At 35.9% G+C, this 18553-nt stretch overlaps 1 protein-coding gene across 8 annotated transcripts in view; it reads left to right on the forward strand.

The window, feature by feature from the left end:
* CNKSR2 (connector enhancer of kinase suppressor of Ras 2) overlaps positions 1-18553 on the forward strand; it is a 282653-nt gene that overhangs the window by 225227 nt on the left and 38873 nt on the right. For all 8 annotated transcript variants that reach the window (XM_054472203.2, XM_054472202.2, XM_054472204.2 and 5 more), the window contains 3 exons: positions 4154-4221; positions 9532-9632; positions 11826-12372. In XM_054472203.2, coding sequence (XP_054328178.1) covers positions 4154-4221; positions 9532-9632; positions 11826-12372 — 716 coding nt within the window. The remainder of the gene's footprint in view (positions 1-4153; positions 4222-9531; positions 9633-11825; positions 12373-18553) is intronic.

Genomic DNA, 18553 nt, shown 5'->3' on the forward strand with positions numbered 1-18553 from the left:
AAGATGGATGCACTACAATCCAGCCAACTCCAAGAATTAATACAATGTAATCATTCACGATACATGCTAATTGGGATCTTTTTAAGCTTAGAAGTTGCCTCTTTCAAAGTGCATTTTATGAACTATAAAATCCTTCTTGGCCCTCATTACCCACCCCAAGTTAGCAATAGCTTCAAAAGGATGCTGATGTCACTGCTCTTTCCTAATATTTTGTGGCTGTATCTGGTTCGGGATATCGCAGAAACTAAACCAAATTTGTGTGGTTCATTTTGTTGGTTTTCTAAGCAATAGGTCAAAGAAAAAAGTGAAACATAAAAAAGGCCATTTCCACATTATACATTTAAAAGTGCTGTTTTATGTAAAGCCTGCCATGGCGCACTACAACTTTAAGAATTTAATTGTCCCAAAATACTGAATTTTAATTTAATTAAAATGGATTTTTATTGTTTTGCTTTGAATTTTTCTTTCTAAAAAATAACCCTATTCCTAATGTCTACTTTCAATGGGAAGATTTTTAATTACTTGTTAATAGAAGGGGGAAAGAGTCAGTGCTAAAAATATTCACAGAGGATTAATGATGGGGAGGAACACCCACCTACAGCTTTGTCAAGTCACCTGATTGTTACATAACAGCAAGATGATCTGGGTGTTGGTTTGTTCTATATGTAATCTTTTAAAAGCATGTATCTAAGTCTTCAGAGATTATATATTTATAAAAATTATTATAATTATAAATATATAATGTATGTGATTATTTCATAATTTTTTAATATCATACCTACTTCTTATGAAAATACACCATGTTTCAGAGAAATATATTTTTCTGTTCCTCATTTAAAAAAAACAAATGTAATGCTGGTGGTGACAGGACCTAGTAATTGGTGTTAAAAAGTTATCCTTACATTTAATTTTCTTCTGTAAAATCATACACATATATATACACAATAAATATTTTTATATATGTGTATACATACACATACACATAGAATATTAAAATATCACCTTCTATTTTGAGAAGCAGTAAGTTTGATTGTGAGGTAATTTGCAAAAACACTGTTAGGCACCCCACTACTGTTGATCTGTTTCATCAGAAATAAGCACTGAAACATTGAAAACTGATTTTTTTCTTGTCTGTGTAAAATGTGTGGGGATAAAATAAAACATCATAGTACTCAAGTATTCTGAAGACTTATTTACTGAATTTGTTTGGCCTATATATTCCTTACCATGTCAGTACATATGTTCTTGTAATTGTGATGACTCACCAATTCCTATTTAGTAATTATTATTTATACATTTCTCCCATGGTTCTTTCTCTTATTTCCCTCTAAACACATTATTCTTTGTCAGTTGTGAATATCTCCTTTGAATGTTTGCTATAGGTTCAATATCACCTTACCTGTATTTTCCTATTTTAAAGCATTGGTGATATGGTAAGGTACTGACTGAATTTAGACCTGCTATTAAATATCTTCCTCATAAATATATTGAATAGATTCTAAGTTCAGTATTGTATCTCTGACCATCTTACCTAAAATAGCCTTCCCTCATCCGCAGCATCTTTGGCATTCTAATTTTCTAACTTGCTTGCTTGTCTGTTTTTAAATAGCATCTGCTACTATTTCATATGTGTTTATTTGTATCCCTGTTTAGTGTTTATCTCCCTCACTAAGATATGGAAGTCATGAAGGCAGGCACTTTGTTTCATCTCTGTATCCCAGGTACCTGGCACATATAGGCTCTTAATAAATATTGCTTGAATCAGTTGATGCATATGTGTCTGTTTTCATGATAACCTAAAATATCAAATCATAACTGTAACAAGTGAATCAGTAAGTATCTTCTAGTTTAATCCTAAAGGATAAGTTTATCCAAGATAGCACCAACAATTGTGTTGTATTTAGCCTCTTGTGGCTCTACACAGTGGCCTGAGTATATACACACACTTTCTAAACAATTTTTCTTCAATGAACAAAATTTTTCTTCTTAAGAATAGTTTAAACTTTCAATTGTCTTGTGAAACTTAGTAAATCTAGAGTTAATTGAAGGCAGAAATTACATCTTATTTATTTCTGTATCCCTAAAACATAGCTTATTGTTCAGCACATAGGAGACACTTAATAAATGCTGTTGAAGTGAAAAATTGAGCAAGCCCCTTTTTAGTTTCCTAATTTATTTCATAAGGACCTCATTGTTCTTTACATTTCTGATAAGGTGAAATTTCAGTGTTTTTTTGTTTTGTTGTGTGTGTGTGTGTGATGGAGTCTCGCTCTGTGACCCAGGCTGGAGTGCAGTGGCACGATGTCGGCTCACTGCAACCTCCACCTCCCGGTTTCAAGCAATTCTCCTGCCTCAGCCTCCCAAGTAGCTGGGATTACAGGCGCCTGCCACCACACCCGGCTAACTTTTTGTATTTAGTAGAGACTGGGTTTCACCATGTTGGTGAGGCTGGTTTCGAACTCCTGACCTCAGGTGATCCGCCCACGTCGGCTTCCCAAAGTGCTGGGATTATAGGCGTGAGCCACTGTGCCTGGCCTTCAGTGATATTTTTTAAAGTAGTAAATATAAGGCACTGGATTAAAATTCAATGATAAGTTTTTCTTTAGTGGTATTATCATCATTTTTACCAAAAAGCACCAGGCCAGTCTTTCCCAAGAGTGGTAAGATATGCCTTGTAGTACAAATTTAACCCCTTTTTCACTGCAAATCAACTTAGACTAAATTTTAACTTTGAACTTTTACTAATGATTAGAGTCATTTTTAAAACATTGTCATGAAGTTTACTTCTTGATTTATAGTTTATAATTTTCTGGATGTGTGTGTGTGTGTGTCCATATATATATATACCATGCTACTGAATTCATTTGATAATCTTTATTTTATTCCAGTTCTACTCCAGTCCTTTCTTCACTTCCCAAATGTACATGAGGTGATAATTACATTGTAGGTTTTGCTGAAATAAAGTTAGGTTTTAATTGACCTATTCTCACAATTAAAGCTTAAGTTTCTATAGATGGTGATTTTGTCTATTAGAGACACGACTTTCCTCACTTTTCAAGATATTCTAAGTATCTGATGCACAGTTAACACCATTTGGCATAAATGATGAAATATGAGTCACTTCAAAGAATGTGATCTTCCACTTGACAGGGAAGACAAAGGTCTTAGGAGAAAAAGTTCTCAAACACAATTTTTTCTTAAAAATACATCTAGATTAGATTATTCCACAACTTAATGATATTAACCATACTAGTGATTCTGGACATATTCAAGCTAGCTTGAAATGTAGGTTTTTCCTCAATTTCTGATTTGGGAAAGTATATGGATTATGGCTCAGGATTGACCAAAGGGAAATTTGCATGTTGTTTAAAGACTTGCGATTAGATAATCTGATAGTGTAAATAGTTGAAATAATGAACATAAGGAGAGCCCTGGTGGGACAAAAGAAAGACGGTAAAACTGTGCTTTGCTTTAGGCAGTCCCTACATTGGCAATAGCAGCACTACAGAAAGAGCAAAGAAGTGAGATTTATTTTTAACTTACAGTTGCTCATGAAAATACATTTTCAAGATCTAAACAGATGTTAAAATTGTATAAGTTCATTGTGTCTTTGGAAAACCCCATACCCTTGTATTTAGAGACAAGTGTCTGAAGTACTCCCAAGATGTGTTTCCTGTTAGATTGTTAAATAAGCTTAATCAAAACTATGATTTCATAATAAAACTATTATTTTGACAGGCAAGGTCCATAACTTTTTTCCCTCATCAGGATAAATTGAACCTGATAATGTTTAAATATCTCTAAAGGAGCATTTGCTCTGAAGAAACAGAACAGCAGGAATATTTGGAGTACTTCTACATTTGGAACAATAGAATTAATATGGCTTTGGTCATTTCCAAACCCTTTATGTTACAGATATTAACAGCTTTGCCCAAGACTTTTCTATTGAAGTAGCATCTTTGGTATGGGAGCAATTTGTACTATAGCAAATTGTATCTCATTAAAGATTCTATGTATCAATAGTAGCAAAGAACACATCTTATATGTAGGATTATTCCGTATATCCTTAGACATTTTAAAATAAATGTTTCTAGGAAGTAAAATATAAGAAATTAGTTTACAGTGTTATTGATTTTAATATTTGTTTTTTCAGGTGGCTTAACAGAATTAATATGCTGACTGCAGGATATGCAGAAAGAGAGAGGATTAAGCAGGAACAAGGTAAAGGAATACTTTTCTTAAATAATTATGTTATACTTTTTTTCCTGCAGTTATCCTGTACAGAAATTCATTGCTATCACTTGAGAGAAAATACATGTCCATTTTTGGTTATTTCTCTTCTAGGCACTTAAGTGAGGTTTAACAACTTATATAGATAGGGACTGAACGCTCAAATTTTTGGAGCAGCTAGTGTGGAGTTCTCTCCTATTTGTTACCCCCTCCTCCCATCTCTTTCCTATGAAGAAACAAAATCTTAAAAATGGAAAAAGTCTATAATAGGTCTTAAGATTGAACCAAGTCCAGATCCTTAGCAGTGAGCAATTTTTACTATTTAGCAGTTTTATAGACATTTAAGTGGCCTTTTATGCAAAGAAATGAGATGAATGATCTTTTCTTTCTTAAATTTTCTCATTTGGTTATGTTCTTCAGCTCTGTTACTATGTAACTCTGTGATCTTATGGAATTTGCCTTGGTATTGACCTCAGATTTATGAAACACAGTGTTATGGTGCAGAATTGAAATCTTAAGAACAAAAGTTGTGGTCATCGTTCTTAGATGGCTTCACATTTCCCAAAGGGTGTTTGTTGTACATCCCTTGGAAACGTAAATAGGTTTTTGAAATTATCTGTTAAAAGAATCCACAGATTGACATACTTATAAACACAAACCTATTCGTAGTTGTGTCTTCAGTGGGCATAGCCAGTTTATTGATGTGGAGATTCTAAAAGCCTTCTGTTTCCTTTTAGACTTAGAGTAAAATCTCAGCCAGGTTTTTTGTTTGTTTGTTTGTTTGTTTTTGAGATAGCGTCTCACTCCAATGCCCAGGCTGAAGTGCAGTGGCGTGAGCTTGATCTTGGCTCACTGCAGCCTCGACCTCCCAGGCTCAACGATCCTCCCACCTCAGCCTCCTGAGTAGCTGGGACCACAGGCACACACCACCACAACTGGCTAATTTTTGTTTTTGTTTTTGCTTGTTGTTTTTTGTAGAGACGGAATTTTGCCATGTTGCCCATGCTGGTCCCGAACCCCCAGGCTCAAGCGATTCACCCGTCTCCCAAAGTGCTGGGATTACAGGCATGAGCCATCGTGCCTGGCCTTCAGCCAACTCTTTTTAAAAAAACACCTGAAAACTAAAGTTTTTAAAGATCTAAAGAAGACAGCCAGATCCCAAAACCAGTATGTCAGCAAATGTTTAGGCACAGATTAGTAAATTTTTTCTGTAAAGAACCTAATAATATTTTGGGCTTTGCAGGCCATATAGTAGAGACTATATGTTGCATAGGCCTAAATTTATGGTAAGAGTACTGAAAAAAAATTAGTCTTCCTTTTCAGATTTCTTTAAAAGGAATAAAACAGTTCCCTAAAAGTGTTTATAAATTTTTTTCTGATTTGTTAAAGACACATGAATTAGAAGTGTGGGCAATGTACTGATAGGAGAATGAATCTCTGACTCAATTTGCATAGATGTAAGGGAGCTTGGTTCTTAGGCTTAACTTCTGTATTTTATTACTTGGCATTACTATGAAGCTGAGCTTCATCTTGATTTTAGTGAATTTCCTTTGTACTTGGTATTATATAGCCAAATTTTATTATGGATGAAATAACTGGTAAGTTATATAGTTATATTGGACATGCAGGTTCCAAAAAGTATTTAGTCTGTGGATTCATGATGTATTGGTCTATCATGTGAGTAGAAAATCATAGGCAGAAGCTAGTAGTTACAATTTAATGCAACAAGAATCTTGCTAATGCAATACAACCAGAATCTCTGAAATAATTTTGATTTCCACATAGAATGCATGTTCCTCAGTCACTTTAGCATAGGTCAGAAACATGTTAGACTTCTTACCTCCGAATGATTAGGTTGCATGGTATTCCATGTAGAAAACTACTAGATGCACATATCTACTTCACACTTCTGTAGAGTTATTTGAGTAGAGTTATATCTTCTGAGTACCATTCTAAGTAATGAAGATGAGCTTAATACAAAATATAGCTCTTTGAGGACTGGGAATGTTTCTCCACGATGGAGGGACATAGCTGCCAGATACTGTTTCCATCTAAATAGCCAGTATAGCTTAGAAGTGACTCTTTCATTGACTTAAATAAAAATTTAGTGAATTGCTGTCTTTGATTACAGAAGTATAAAAGATGTGGGGTTCTCTTTCAACATCCATTGTTGTACTTAGAGAAAACAGAGTTATACACTAAATTCAGCTGCCAAGATAACAATTTGGCTAATTGTCTACTGATCATTTTTGTATTTTTTCCAGCTTCAAGACAGACATTCATGACATTATTTTCAGTCACACATAAGGTCTTTTTAAAGTCTTAATCACACACAAAAATGAATGAAATATATTGTATTTCTTTGACAGTTCTAAATGAAAAAGTCTTTTTTTTTTCAAATTATCCTTTTGTGTCAACATGAGAAAATAAAGTAGTTTTCCTCTTCTAGTGATGGCACTGCTTTTTCATGATTGCTTATAAAATTGTGTATCATTGAAAGAGATATTAGAAGTATCCATTTAATTTGTGCTATATAGACAGCTAAGAAAAATAAATTAATTTGCCATTAGAATAAAAATCAGACTAGTTTTCATCCTCTAAGCAACAGTGTGTCTCTAATTTTCCACGCAAACCCAAAAGAGCCTGACTAAAATTTCTATGTAGCCTCTTCTCTGTCATTGCTCTCTCAAAGACACACAGCTTAGTGTAAGAAAAAAAATTAATTTGCAAAGTAGTATTTCAGCCTTTTCTTAGGCAACCCAAGAAAACTTTGGATTGATGATGCTTTTGGGAATTGAACAATGAGAACACCTGGGCAGAGGAAGGGGAACATCACACACCGGGGCCTGCTGTGGGGTGGGGGGAGGGGGGAGGGATAGCATTAGGAGATATACCTAATGTAAATGACGAGTTAATGGGTGCAGCACACCAACATGGCACATGTATACATATGTAACAAACCTGCACGTTGTGCACATGTACCCTAGGACTTAAAGTATAATAAAATATATATATATAAAAAACAAGAATTCCATCAAATAGTGGGACTAAAATTCTTCCTAATTTAACTGGAAGGAAAAAGTAGAGAAGGAGCCTTCCAAAATCTGTCACTTGTAGTGACAGCTATGGAACCCTTGATAAAATCATGATCATCTCCTTAGTGTGCTAATAAGGACCACTTGAGATATTAACGCCTTGAAGGTATCAGTGCAAACATCAAGGAGATACTCTGCACAGGTGCCACAGTTCCTGGAAATAGTGGGAAGAATACTGGCAGGGTGATCTTTCCTTGGCAGGGGCGAGTTTGCTTATTCCATTTACCTACAGGGTGATTTCCCAGTAGTATTTCAAGCTCTCACAAAACTACCAAACCCATGCCCCAGGACTCCAGATTTTACTTTTCATTGCTGGGCCTTGCTACAAGAAAAACTTTATGTCTAAGAAGAAGAACACCAGGCATTTATCTCTTATGTGATCTGGGTCACACTGTCCTGTCATGCTGCTACAAATACACCCAAGAAGATAAGCAGTTCTAATATTTATTGAGTGCTATCAAGATGCAAGGCACTTGAATATGTTACCTTATTTAGTGCCCACACACACACAACTCTGAAAGGTGGTTATTATTAGACCCCTTTTACAGATAACAAAACAGACTCAGAGAGGTTAGATAACCACCACAAGAGCACCAAGATGGGAAGTGGTCTAGCTAATATTCGAACCTACACCTGTCTGACTATATAGTTAATGTGTTTTTCCACCAGCATTTGCTGGGCCCGTTTCTGGGCAACTGTGCCAATTCATATTTGAGGGAAAACTTGGTATACTGGCTGTCACTGGCATGAACCAATGGAAAAAAATCAGATATCAAATTAAGATTAACTAGTCTTTGCTTATCTTTTACTCAAAGGGAATAATTAAAGCAGCAATAGAATTTTCAGAGTCTTTGTATTTTGAGGCCTCAATATAATTGAGAATGTATTTTATTTCCAACTTCCATTGCTGAAGAATTTATGTTCACAATAGCAGGAGGAGATAGGGGGATAAAATGTTCATCAATATACACATCAGACTCTCCTGCTATACTTTACAAAAGAGTCCCAGCAACTTAGTCTCCAGAGCTTTAGGGTAAGGCAGTTTCTTAGTTCAAATCCCAGATATATTACTTTTTATTTGATATATAGTAATTTCTTAATGTATGTTAGCTGTAATTATCATTAATATTAATCAGCACTGCAGGGAAACCATATACAAATATTACAATATGGGAATTCGTGGGTGAAGAGGGGTTCCTGTAAATATACGTGCCATGATTGTTCCCTAAATGTGAATATTAGTTAAGCCTTATGATAGTTCTTTTGTGATTTAAATTTTCATAAGAATAAGGAGACTTTTGTTTTAATATGTTTTTTCTTATCATCTGAAATTGATGGATAATACTTCAGGTTTTTTCTTGTAAATCATATAAAGAATAAAACCAGCAGTTACAGGGTGGTTGGAATATTACTGGAACAGATTCTGATTATTAGCCCTTTTGCTGCATTTGACTTACTCTAGTAATTTGAACTTCTCTCTCAGAGTTATTTCCCCTCCCTCTTGCCTGAGGTCTGCCAAGTCACTTTGTCTAGCTGCTTACATTTGCTACCCTTTTAAGTAGTTCTGGAAGTTTGGAACTTGCAGCCCACATCAGCAGATTTGCCCTTTTGCATTTGGCAAGAATCAGAATTTGCCATGTGTTTCCAAGGAGAGGTGGGAGTATGGTGTTATAGAGATTCATGTCAGCATGAGTCTGGAAACAGTGATTGTTAGATAATCAGTGAACTGCAGCCAGAGAAGAGAATTGAGAGCATTATTTTTAGAGCTGTTTATATCCGTAGAGATCTACAGCAATGTATGTATTGCTTTTCTTTGAATATCTTTAGGATAAAATGATATACCTTTAAGAGGCATCATGTGATATCATTCATTAATTGAAGCTTCAGAATAATTGGATCTGAAATCTAAGGTACCCTAAACCTGACTGAGCTCATGCAGTACGTTTTTTTTTAACTCTCTAAAATTATTGCTGCATGTAACTGCTTGCTTTAAAAGGAAGTTAGAATTAGGTGATTGTACACTTACTTTCTCCTCAAAACTCAACTGAAAATAAAAGTTGGTGGGCCAAGGGTAAGGTAGTGCTGGGGAACATGATGTTGGAACAGAATTTAAATTTCCTTTTTTTAAATGGTAGTTTATGTTCGCGAAAATATGACTAGAAACATTTAATAGAATGTTGACGTATCCATGTCTGTGAATTTTCAGATTACTGGAGTGAGAGTGACAAGGAAGAAGCAGATACTCCATCAACACCAAAACAAGATAGCCCTCCACCCCCATATGATACATACCCACGACCTCCCTCGGTAAGTTAGCAACAAGAACATTACTTGTCACCAGATTCTTCGACCTGAAACATCCTTTTGTATGTTAAAAACATATGTAGTAGATTGCATATCAAACTTAAGGTTTCTCAGGGGAAAAGAAAACTGGGAGTCTAAAATCAATAAGCAAATTTTTTTAAGTATACAAAGAATATTTAAGCAGGAAGAACAGTCGTTACAGATTCCAGGCAGAATAAATATGTCATCACTTTTATTAACAAAATATACTATTTGTATTAAGGTAGCCTTCGTGGAGATAATCAACAACAAAAAAGTTTTCTTAGAAAAAGGTATATAAAATGACCTTATCTATTCCACACTAATAAAGTTTATTCCTATGTCCTTTAGAATGAACTCATAAAAATTAATATTATATCTATATTGAAGATATTTTTGCATGTAGCTTTTTCAGCAGCCGTGGGACCTGGTTTAATGTATATGTTCGTATGGTGTGCCAGACAAATCTCTGTAAATTACTCTGTGTATAGACTGTACTTTGATCTTTTAATAGGGTAAACAGCTGGTTTACTTGGGACTATCCCACTTTATGGCCCTTTCCCATCAGAATTACCAAGAGTGTCTCAGTAATGTTCCAGTTTAGACAATAATATTCCATGGTCAGGCCGGGCGTGGTAGCTCACGCCTCTAATCCCAGCACTTTGGGAGGACAAGGCGGGCGGATCACTTGAGGTCAGGAGTTCGAGAGCAGCCTGGCCAACATGGCAAAACCCCGTCTCTACTAAAAATACAAAAATTAGCCAGGCATGGTGGTGGGCACCTGTAATCCCAGCTGCTCGGGAGGCTGAGGCACAAGAATCGCTTGAACTTGGGAGGTGGAGGTTGCAGTGATCCGAGATCACACCACTGCACTCCAGCCTGGGTGACAGAGTGAGACTGTGTCTCAAAATAATAATAATAATAATAATATTCCATGGTCACATTGCCATAAGAAACAATTCTGCCTATCTTGGGACTAAGTCTTCCACATAGGAAATAGAAGCTGGATTTAGGTGACAACAACAGCTAACCTAATTCCATCTCAGTATTACTCCAGGGGGATAATTCGTATTTTCTCTCTTTTTCTAAAACATCAGGATCTGGATAATTTCTTTAAAATATCTATAAAAGAGGAAGAATAGGAAACAGCATCTTCACTGAACAGCTACTTAAACATGGCAATTTGTGAATTTCAAGAAGAAAATTATTCATATTATTATTAACATGTGGGAAGGTAACTGACTGCCCGCAGAGGATGCCACATAACTTCTCCTCCTTTACCAGGAGGAGTGGTATGCGGCTTCGCCTCAGTCCGGTGTGTCCTGGCTGCCACCTCAGCCCTGTTTGTGATGATCACATTTAACAAATCAGGCTCGGCCTGGGCTGGTGTGTTTGTTAGTCCCCAGAGCTAGAGTAAGGCTTGTGGCAGTAGAGGTGCCTGCAGCTATTTTACAGTGTTCACTTGATGCCACTCCTTTTTCTGGTTATGTTTTGTGCTATAACATATAGTCCCAAACTTTAAATTCCAGGGATAAAAATTTTCCATTTTTCTTTTCTATTTATGTGCCCTGTAGTATCTATGCTCAAGGCTAATGGTAATCCCTAGCAATGTATAGTCTCATCCTGCCTAACATCTTTAACCCCATAGAAAGTAAGACCATCAGACAGCTTTTTTTCTCTGGCACCCATAGGAGCAGACATTCTCCTATGAAGAAAAGGAAGGGTTCTTTCTGTTTATAGGCAGCCTATCCTCATATCCAAAAGACTCTCTCCTAGTCCCCAAGCCCAAGCTACATGAAATCAGGAATATGAATCCAGGGACAATACTTCTTCAGGATCTCAAAATGTATAGTTTTTAAACTTTGAAATTTTTGTAGTTGCTGAATTTTCTTATGTAAGCACTAACTCTTATATTTTCATTGTTGTAAAATTTTGCATTAATATGTCAGATTTTTCATGAGAGCTTGGTATAGCCGCATTACAATACATCCATGTCTCTGTCTCTTAAAATGTAAGCTGGGGCCTAACTTTGAGATGTCTGCAAACTTGCCTAGTCATTAACTTGACTACGTAAGAGTTCATCTACTTAAATATTACCTGGTAGAAACCGAATGTGTTCCTTGGAATAGAAGTGGTCTGTTATTTTGGCAGAGACTAATCAGGGGCTCCTTTCTACAGATGAGTTGCGCCAGTCCTTATGTGGAAGCAAAACATAGCCGACTTTCCTCCACGGAGACTTCTCAGTCTCAGTCTTCTCATGAGGAGTTTCGCCAGGAAGTAACTGGGAGCAGTGCAGTGTCTCCCATTCGCAAGACAGCCAGTCAGCGCCGCTCCTGGCAGGATTTAATTGAGACGCCACTGACAAGTTCAGGCTTACACTATCTTCAGACTCTGCCCCTGGAGGATTCTGTCTTCTCTGACTCTGCGGCCATCTCCCCAGAGCACAGGCGGCAGTCTACCCTGCCAACTCAGAAATGCCACCTGCAGGATCACTATGGGCCGTACCCCTTAGCTGAGAGTGAGAGGATGCAAGTGCTAAATGGAAATGGGGGCAAGCCTCGAAGTTTTACTCTGCCTCGAGATAGCGGGTTCAACCATTGCTGTCTGAATGCTCCAGTTAGTGCCTGTGACCCACAGGATGACGTGCAACCCCCAGAGGTGGAAGAAGAGGAGGAGGAGGAGGAGGAGGAAGGGGAGGCAGCAGGGGAAAACATAGGAGAAAAAAGTAAGTATGTTTCTGGAGATTCTTAGCCTGTGTACACAAAGTCCTAACCTTTTCAAACTTCTTATTTGAAGAAAATAGAACCTTGCTTCCCTTTTTTCTTAAAATAATAGTATTGCTATATAGTAAGTTAGGTCTCCCTTGGTGACCTACTTTCAGAACTTCAGTAACTTGGGAAAACATCATGAGTAATGAAGCTTATATCTCAAGATACCCACAGCTGGAGCAAATAATTTTTTTCTCCAGCTAGCCATTTGCCTTTTAAGGTTAATGGTGTTTTTTTTTCTTCCTTCTCTTATCCACTTTATTCTCACTTGCATGCACCATCTCATTGGCCCACAGTGGTTGTCCCCTGAGTTGGGTTAAGAAACTATAAATGTTTCAAGCAGGTTGTTAGCAGAGCCTTGGTTGAATAAACGAGTATACACACACACTCACTCACATCTGTACATATACATATTTATCTTCCCTTTTTATTGTCAGAAAATTTAAAGGAAAAATCCAAAAGATAGTTTTTCCAAGGAGAGATTTCACATAGCATTTCTTTCAACTCCAAATAACTGAATTTGTTTCTAGAAACCAATTTTCCAAAAGCATCCATCTAATTTCTTGGTATGTATGTTGATCGTAAAGCTCAATTTATGTGAATCAACTCTTATGAGAAAAGTCAATGAAGTAACCCTCTGCCTTGTTGACATTAAGAATATCTTTACTAGTTACTAAGTTCTTTATTCAACATGCCATACCAAGCCTCTGTTTATTACTAACATGACACATCAGTCCAGAAACCCAGGCTGGTTTAAGGGAAAGGCTGTAACTCAGTTATTTTAGTAAGAAAGAAAATCTAGGTTTGGCTATAAGTCCTGAACATAAAATGCACAAAACAAAATATATAGAAGAAGTAGTATAAAACTGTTCACATCTCTTTATTCAAAATGCAGTCTGGGCCAATTAGTGCAGATAACTTGAGCAAATGGTGATGAAATCACACTTACTTGTTTGGTACCCCTAGGGTAATAGACTTCTCTTTTTAAAAGATGAAAGCAGAATGTAGCCTTCAGCCCATTTTACAAATATATGGGACTTTGATTACAGGATATATTAGTGTAAGTTCTTCATCACAAATGGAAAAATATCTCAAAGTTCACAGATTACGAACAGGTCAAGAGCCCCATGTCAATGTCAAGCTTGGCTCATTTAAAATGATAGTCTCTTTGGAAATGACTGACAAGAAAATACAGTGGACCTCCCTTTATGGTATGGATCTTCATTGCATTATTTAATATCTCATCTACCAACAAAATATAAGAATTGCTTGTAATAAAATTCATATGCTGTGGCAGTTTCCATGTGAAGTATATTTTAGTCATAATCTCCATGAGAAACATTATAAAAGGTATGTTGTTAGTACAGGAAAGGTAATTACCATTCATTACTTGCCAAGCCCTTTCAACATTCACATCTATCAGAGTTTATGGAAGACTCTTATGGAAGAAATATTTAGGAGCCATGTTAGTCCTCTGCAGGAATTCTGGCAAGCATAATAATAATGTTTAATATTCTAAAGATTACTAAAATTAATAAATTGTCTTCTAAAATCTAAAGATGAGTTAGAAACTTCATTTCAACTGTCATTCAGGTACTACACAACTGCTGTGACTAAGTATGTGAGGTTTATTCTTTTACAAACATATTGGAGAAAATACTTTATCTCAGCCATTTTAAGATACACTGTGTGGAAATTAGGCACAGCCCTCTGAAATAGAGAATTCTGTTCAGAAAACATTTCATCATTCCTACAGGTTAAGTCACTAATGTTGTCTTGTTTTGAATAAGCTAGGCACTTAACAGTTCATCCTGGTCATTGAATAAGGGAAGACCAGAAAGAAGCAAGCGTGTCCTAAGACATGGAGGGAAAATATGGCACCATGCTTGCTCATTCTTCAGGTTTCCAGTAGTCCACAGAGCACCTCTAGTTAGATAGCTTTCAATTTTTTTCTTCTAGAGTCTCTTTTTTGTTGTTCAGTGGATTGGATTTTTTAGCCAAATAGATGCACTCCTAAGTTGGTTGGGTTTTTTCTTTACATTTCAGATGAGTTAAGTGGGTAGTTATTCAGTGCTTTCCATCTTTTTCAGTGGGCTCTCTGTAGAATCATTGTTATAAGATAGAACAGACCTAGTAAGTGTGTCAGTAAATTTGGTATTGTACTTTTTGTCTTTATGGTTCAATATTGTGGGATGTTTCGTGCTATTTCAGTCAGATCTGCTTCACTGAAAGTGGCCTTGCACTGTCTTTCAGGCCCCATTTCTTTCTGGGTATTTTTTCCATAAATCTTGCCACTTGATTTCTCCGTGTACTTCAAACTGTTCATAACAGAGTAGTGCATTCATCCTTTCCTGGAAGATGCTTATTATTCAATGAAATGTATTTTTGTTCTAATGATGGTTTTCTGCATTGCTATTTCTAATATTTAGGAGTGGGCAATTTGGTGAACACCTTATTCAGGAAACATCAGCTTTAAAAACCAGTGTTTTCAAAAGAATCTTTAAGATCTAGTTATGGGATGTCATGTTCATGGCTTCCCTGGATTGACCATTAGGAGTAAGTACTCAGGCTGCTTGTTCAAATCAAGCTGTTTGGTGTTATGTCAGCAGAGCAAAAATTATACACGGAAACGAAGCTGTGGCCATTACATCAGCCTTAGCCTCCCGTACATGTCCTCCAACACAGAGCGCTCACTGTGCTGCCACACAGTTCAGCAGGCAACCTGTGCTTGTAAAAATCAAAGCCCAACAGCAGTGTGTTACTAACTGTCCTGCTCCAGGCCAGCATTCAGTTTGACCTCCTGAAGTGAATTGTAGTCATCAAGTGCAGAACTGCAGAGGAAATAAGTTTAATGTCTAGTTCCAAACATTTTTCTCAGTTTGCCAAGAAATTAAAAATAGGAAGTATCAGGCACGTGGCCAAGAGAAATAATGGAAGAAAACATGAAAATATAGTCTGTCATATGCTTTAAGGGTGAAGAATTATGTCATCAACCAAACCTCTTTCTTATCATTTACATTTTATCTTACTTTATATCACAATATATGTTATATAGTGCTTATGAGCTTACAGAGCAATCTAAGAAGCAAGATACACCTAAATCCATGCCTTAGCTGTTTTTCATTTTCCTTACGGGTATGGAATTTGTCCCTGCTTATAAAGTATATATTTAGCCTTCCTTAGAACAGACTTCAATCTGTGTTCTCGTGGTTGAACTACCTTTTGCCTTATTTTGAAATTCAATTATTTAACTGAGTCATACTGTGATTTTCTTAGGCTGAACTCATTTTAGTCTGAAATGGATGGTACTAAAAGTACACAAATGAGACCTGTCTTGTTTTCCTTTGACTGAAAAGTCAGCTTGCATATTAATTGTCTTGACCTACTTCACTGACATTTGAGAAAAGACAAGTAATTTCCTGTTATCCCAATTAGCAGTTTCAAACCTTACCTGGTATGGACATTATAAGACATCAGCTAAATTAAATTATAAATTATGTCATTCTATGCAACTTTAAAGGAATATAAATTATGAAAGTATGGGACAAAATATGAAGATATATTTCATTCAGAAATAATCTGCCATAACATTAAAATACTATTTTGGTTAATACAGCTTGAAGTCAGCTTAGAAAATCTCACTTTCCTTTGCCGTATGTACTAGCCAATTCAGATGAGGTTTTGAAAAACGTTATCCCTTAATCCTGCTGATTTTCCCCTAAGCAATTATAAGGGAACTCTCCTGGACTCTTGGTGCCTTCATTTACTCAGTGAAGTCATAATGTCCTTTATCATTGTCTTGAAGATTACCTACCAGTATTCTCACTTAATTTACACATATATGTAGCTTGGTCTTACAAATCTAAAGCAAAACCTAGGTCTTTTAAGGGGGAATAAAATTTATTACCTTGGAGCCACTGTACACATTAGATTATCAGGCTGAAATATTATTGACACTTTCAAAATGAGATTTGCTGAGAAATGTATTTTAAGGTTGTTTTTAAAAATCTAGACTGAGTTTTGTGGCTCACGCCTGTAATCCCAGTACTTTGGGAGGCCAAGGCGGAGGATCACTTGAGGTCAGGAATTTGAAACCAGCCTGGCCAACATGGCAAAACCCTGTCTCTACGAAAAATACAAAAATTAGCCAGGCGTGATGGCACATACCTGTAATCCCAGCTACTAGGTGGCTGAAACAGGAGAATTGCTTGAACCTGGGAGGTGGAGGTTGCAGTGAGCCAAGATCATGCCACTGCACTCCAGCCTGGATGACAGAGCAAGACTGTCTCCAAAAAAAAAAAAAAAAAAAAAAAAAAAAAAGAAAGAAAAAATTTGCCAGTCTCATAACCCGCTGTATAAATAAACAAAATAAATAAATAAATAAGTAAAAAATCTAACATTCTTTGCACACTATTAATAACTTAGGAGCTGTGTAGAATATGCCACTCAGTAGCCTAAAATCTTAAATTATTAGGGCATGGGGCTAGATTATGACTGCAAATACAGAGCAGAAGATACATTAATTCTTGTCAATCATTTTAAGGGTCCTATCTTCATTTCCTGAAGATTTTCTAAAGGTCATGAATTCTATTTTTAAGAACATTAAGGTAGGAGATATGTAGACAAGGAGAAGGTATTCCCAGAATATGAAATTGTATTGAAGGAAGAAAAGGAACAAGTTGAAAATAAAAATGTTGCAACACTTCTCACTTTTTTATTATCAAGATAAATTATATACACACACCAATAGTTTTAAAGAGCATAATCATCATTACTATCTGAAATTATAGTTCATGTCTAAAGGGAGTAGATGGAGAAGGATATACACAATGTGAAGAAAAAGACATGATAAAGTCAGAGAAAAAATGGCAGAGAACCTTAACTATATCACTTTTGTAAAGTTGAGCACACCATCCTTGGCTGATTATATAACAAATATGTATAAAAAAAAAAACAACAGAAAAACCTAGAAAGTAGTGAGAAAATTATTTTAATATATTGTCTGATTTTGAAGAAATACTGTTAGGGAGACATAAAACACTGAAGATTAACTATAATTCTGATACTGGTTATAGGTTGGATTTTTAATTACACCTCCATTTTTTGGCTTAAAAAATGAGAGAATGTTATTAACTTACAGGAAGTTCAGAGGTGGGGTCGTTCTGGGGTAAATTTCATGGCTTACCAATGTCAGGACTCTCCATTCATTTTTCTGTAATGCAAGAGCTCCAAGCATCATTTCTCATGAGACAGCATTCAAAAAGCCAAAGACCAGGCCCTATCTTTAGTCCTTTCTATAAGACCAAGGGAAACTTTCCATAGATCCTTCTAGCAGACTTATACCCAGATTTCATCGCCAAGGTTGCATCACATGTCCATGCCTAAACAAATGACAAGGGAAATGGAATGATGTGAACAGTTTAGACTAACCTTGATTTGTTTTTATGGTGATGAGGAAAAGAAATGTGCAAAACTGCTTATCATTACTTTCTGCATGAGCAGCTCTATTACTGTGTATGTTTTGTCTTCAAATTATATTTGTTCAAGCAGTGTTTCACTTTTTAAATATATATATACACATGCATAGCCCAGATCACATCACCTTACTTAAAAATTTTGGCTCTATTGAAATGTTAGATATATAAAATAATAAGTATTATGTAATCCTGAAAATGTAGCAAGTTTGATATAATTATTGTTGCTCATGAAATGAATAAGCATGTTTTCCTATAGACAATAAGTAAACCTAGCTTAGAGTACAGTCTCTGGAGATATTCCTCAGTTGAAATCCTTGCTTTGTCACTGTACCACTTACAACTGGTATGATTGATCAAGTTATTTAACACCTCTAGACCTCAATGTCTTCATTGTCAAATCATATGGTAATAATACCTAGCTTTTGAGGTTGTGTGAGTATTCAATGAAGTGATATCAGAAAGCACCTTAGATCCATATGTGACACATTATAAGTCTGTCCAGTAAATGTTATATAGATTTTATATAATTATATAGGTTTTATATTTGTTTTATTTATAGATTGATATAATTATATAGATTTTATGTAGATTTGTATTAAGGCAAAGCGGGCAATTACAATACTTAAATAGTGAATTAGGCCTGGCAAACCTCATTAAGTAA

This window comes from Pongo pygmaeus, chromosome X (assembly GCF_028885625.2).
Source record: "Pongo pygmaeus isolate AG05252 chromosome X, NHGRI_mPonPyg2-v2.0_pri, whole genome shotgun sequence".
Classification (NCBI taxonomy): Eukaryota; Metazoa; Chordata; class Mammalia; order Primates; family Hominidae; genus Pongo; species Pongo pygmaeus.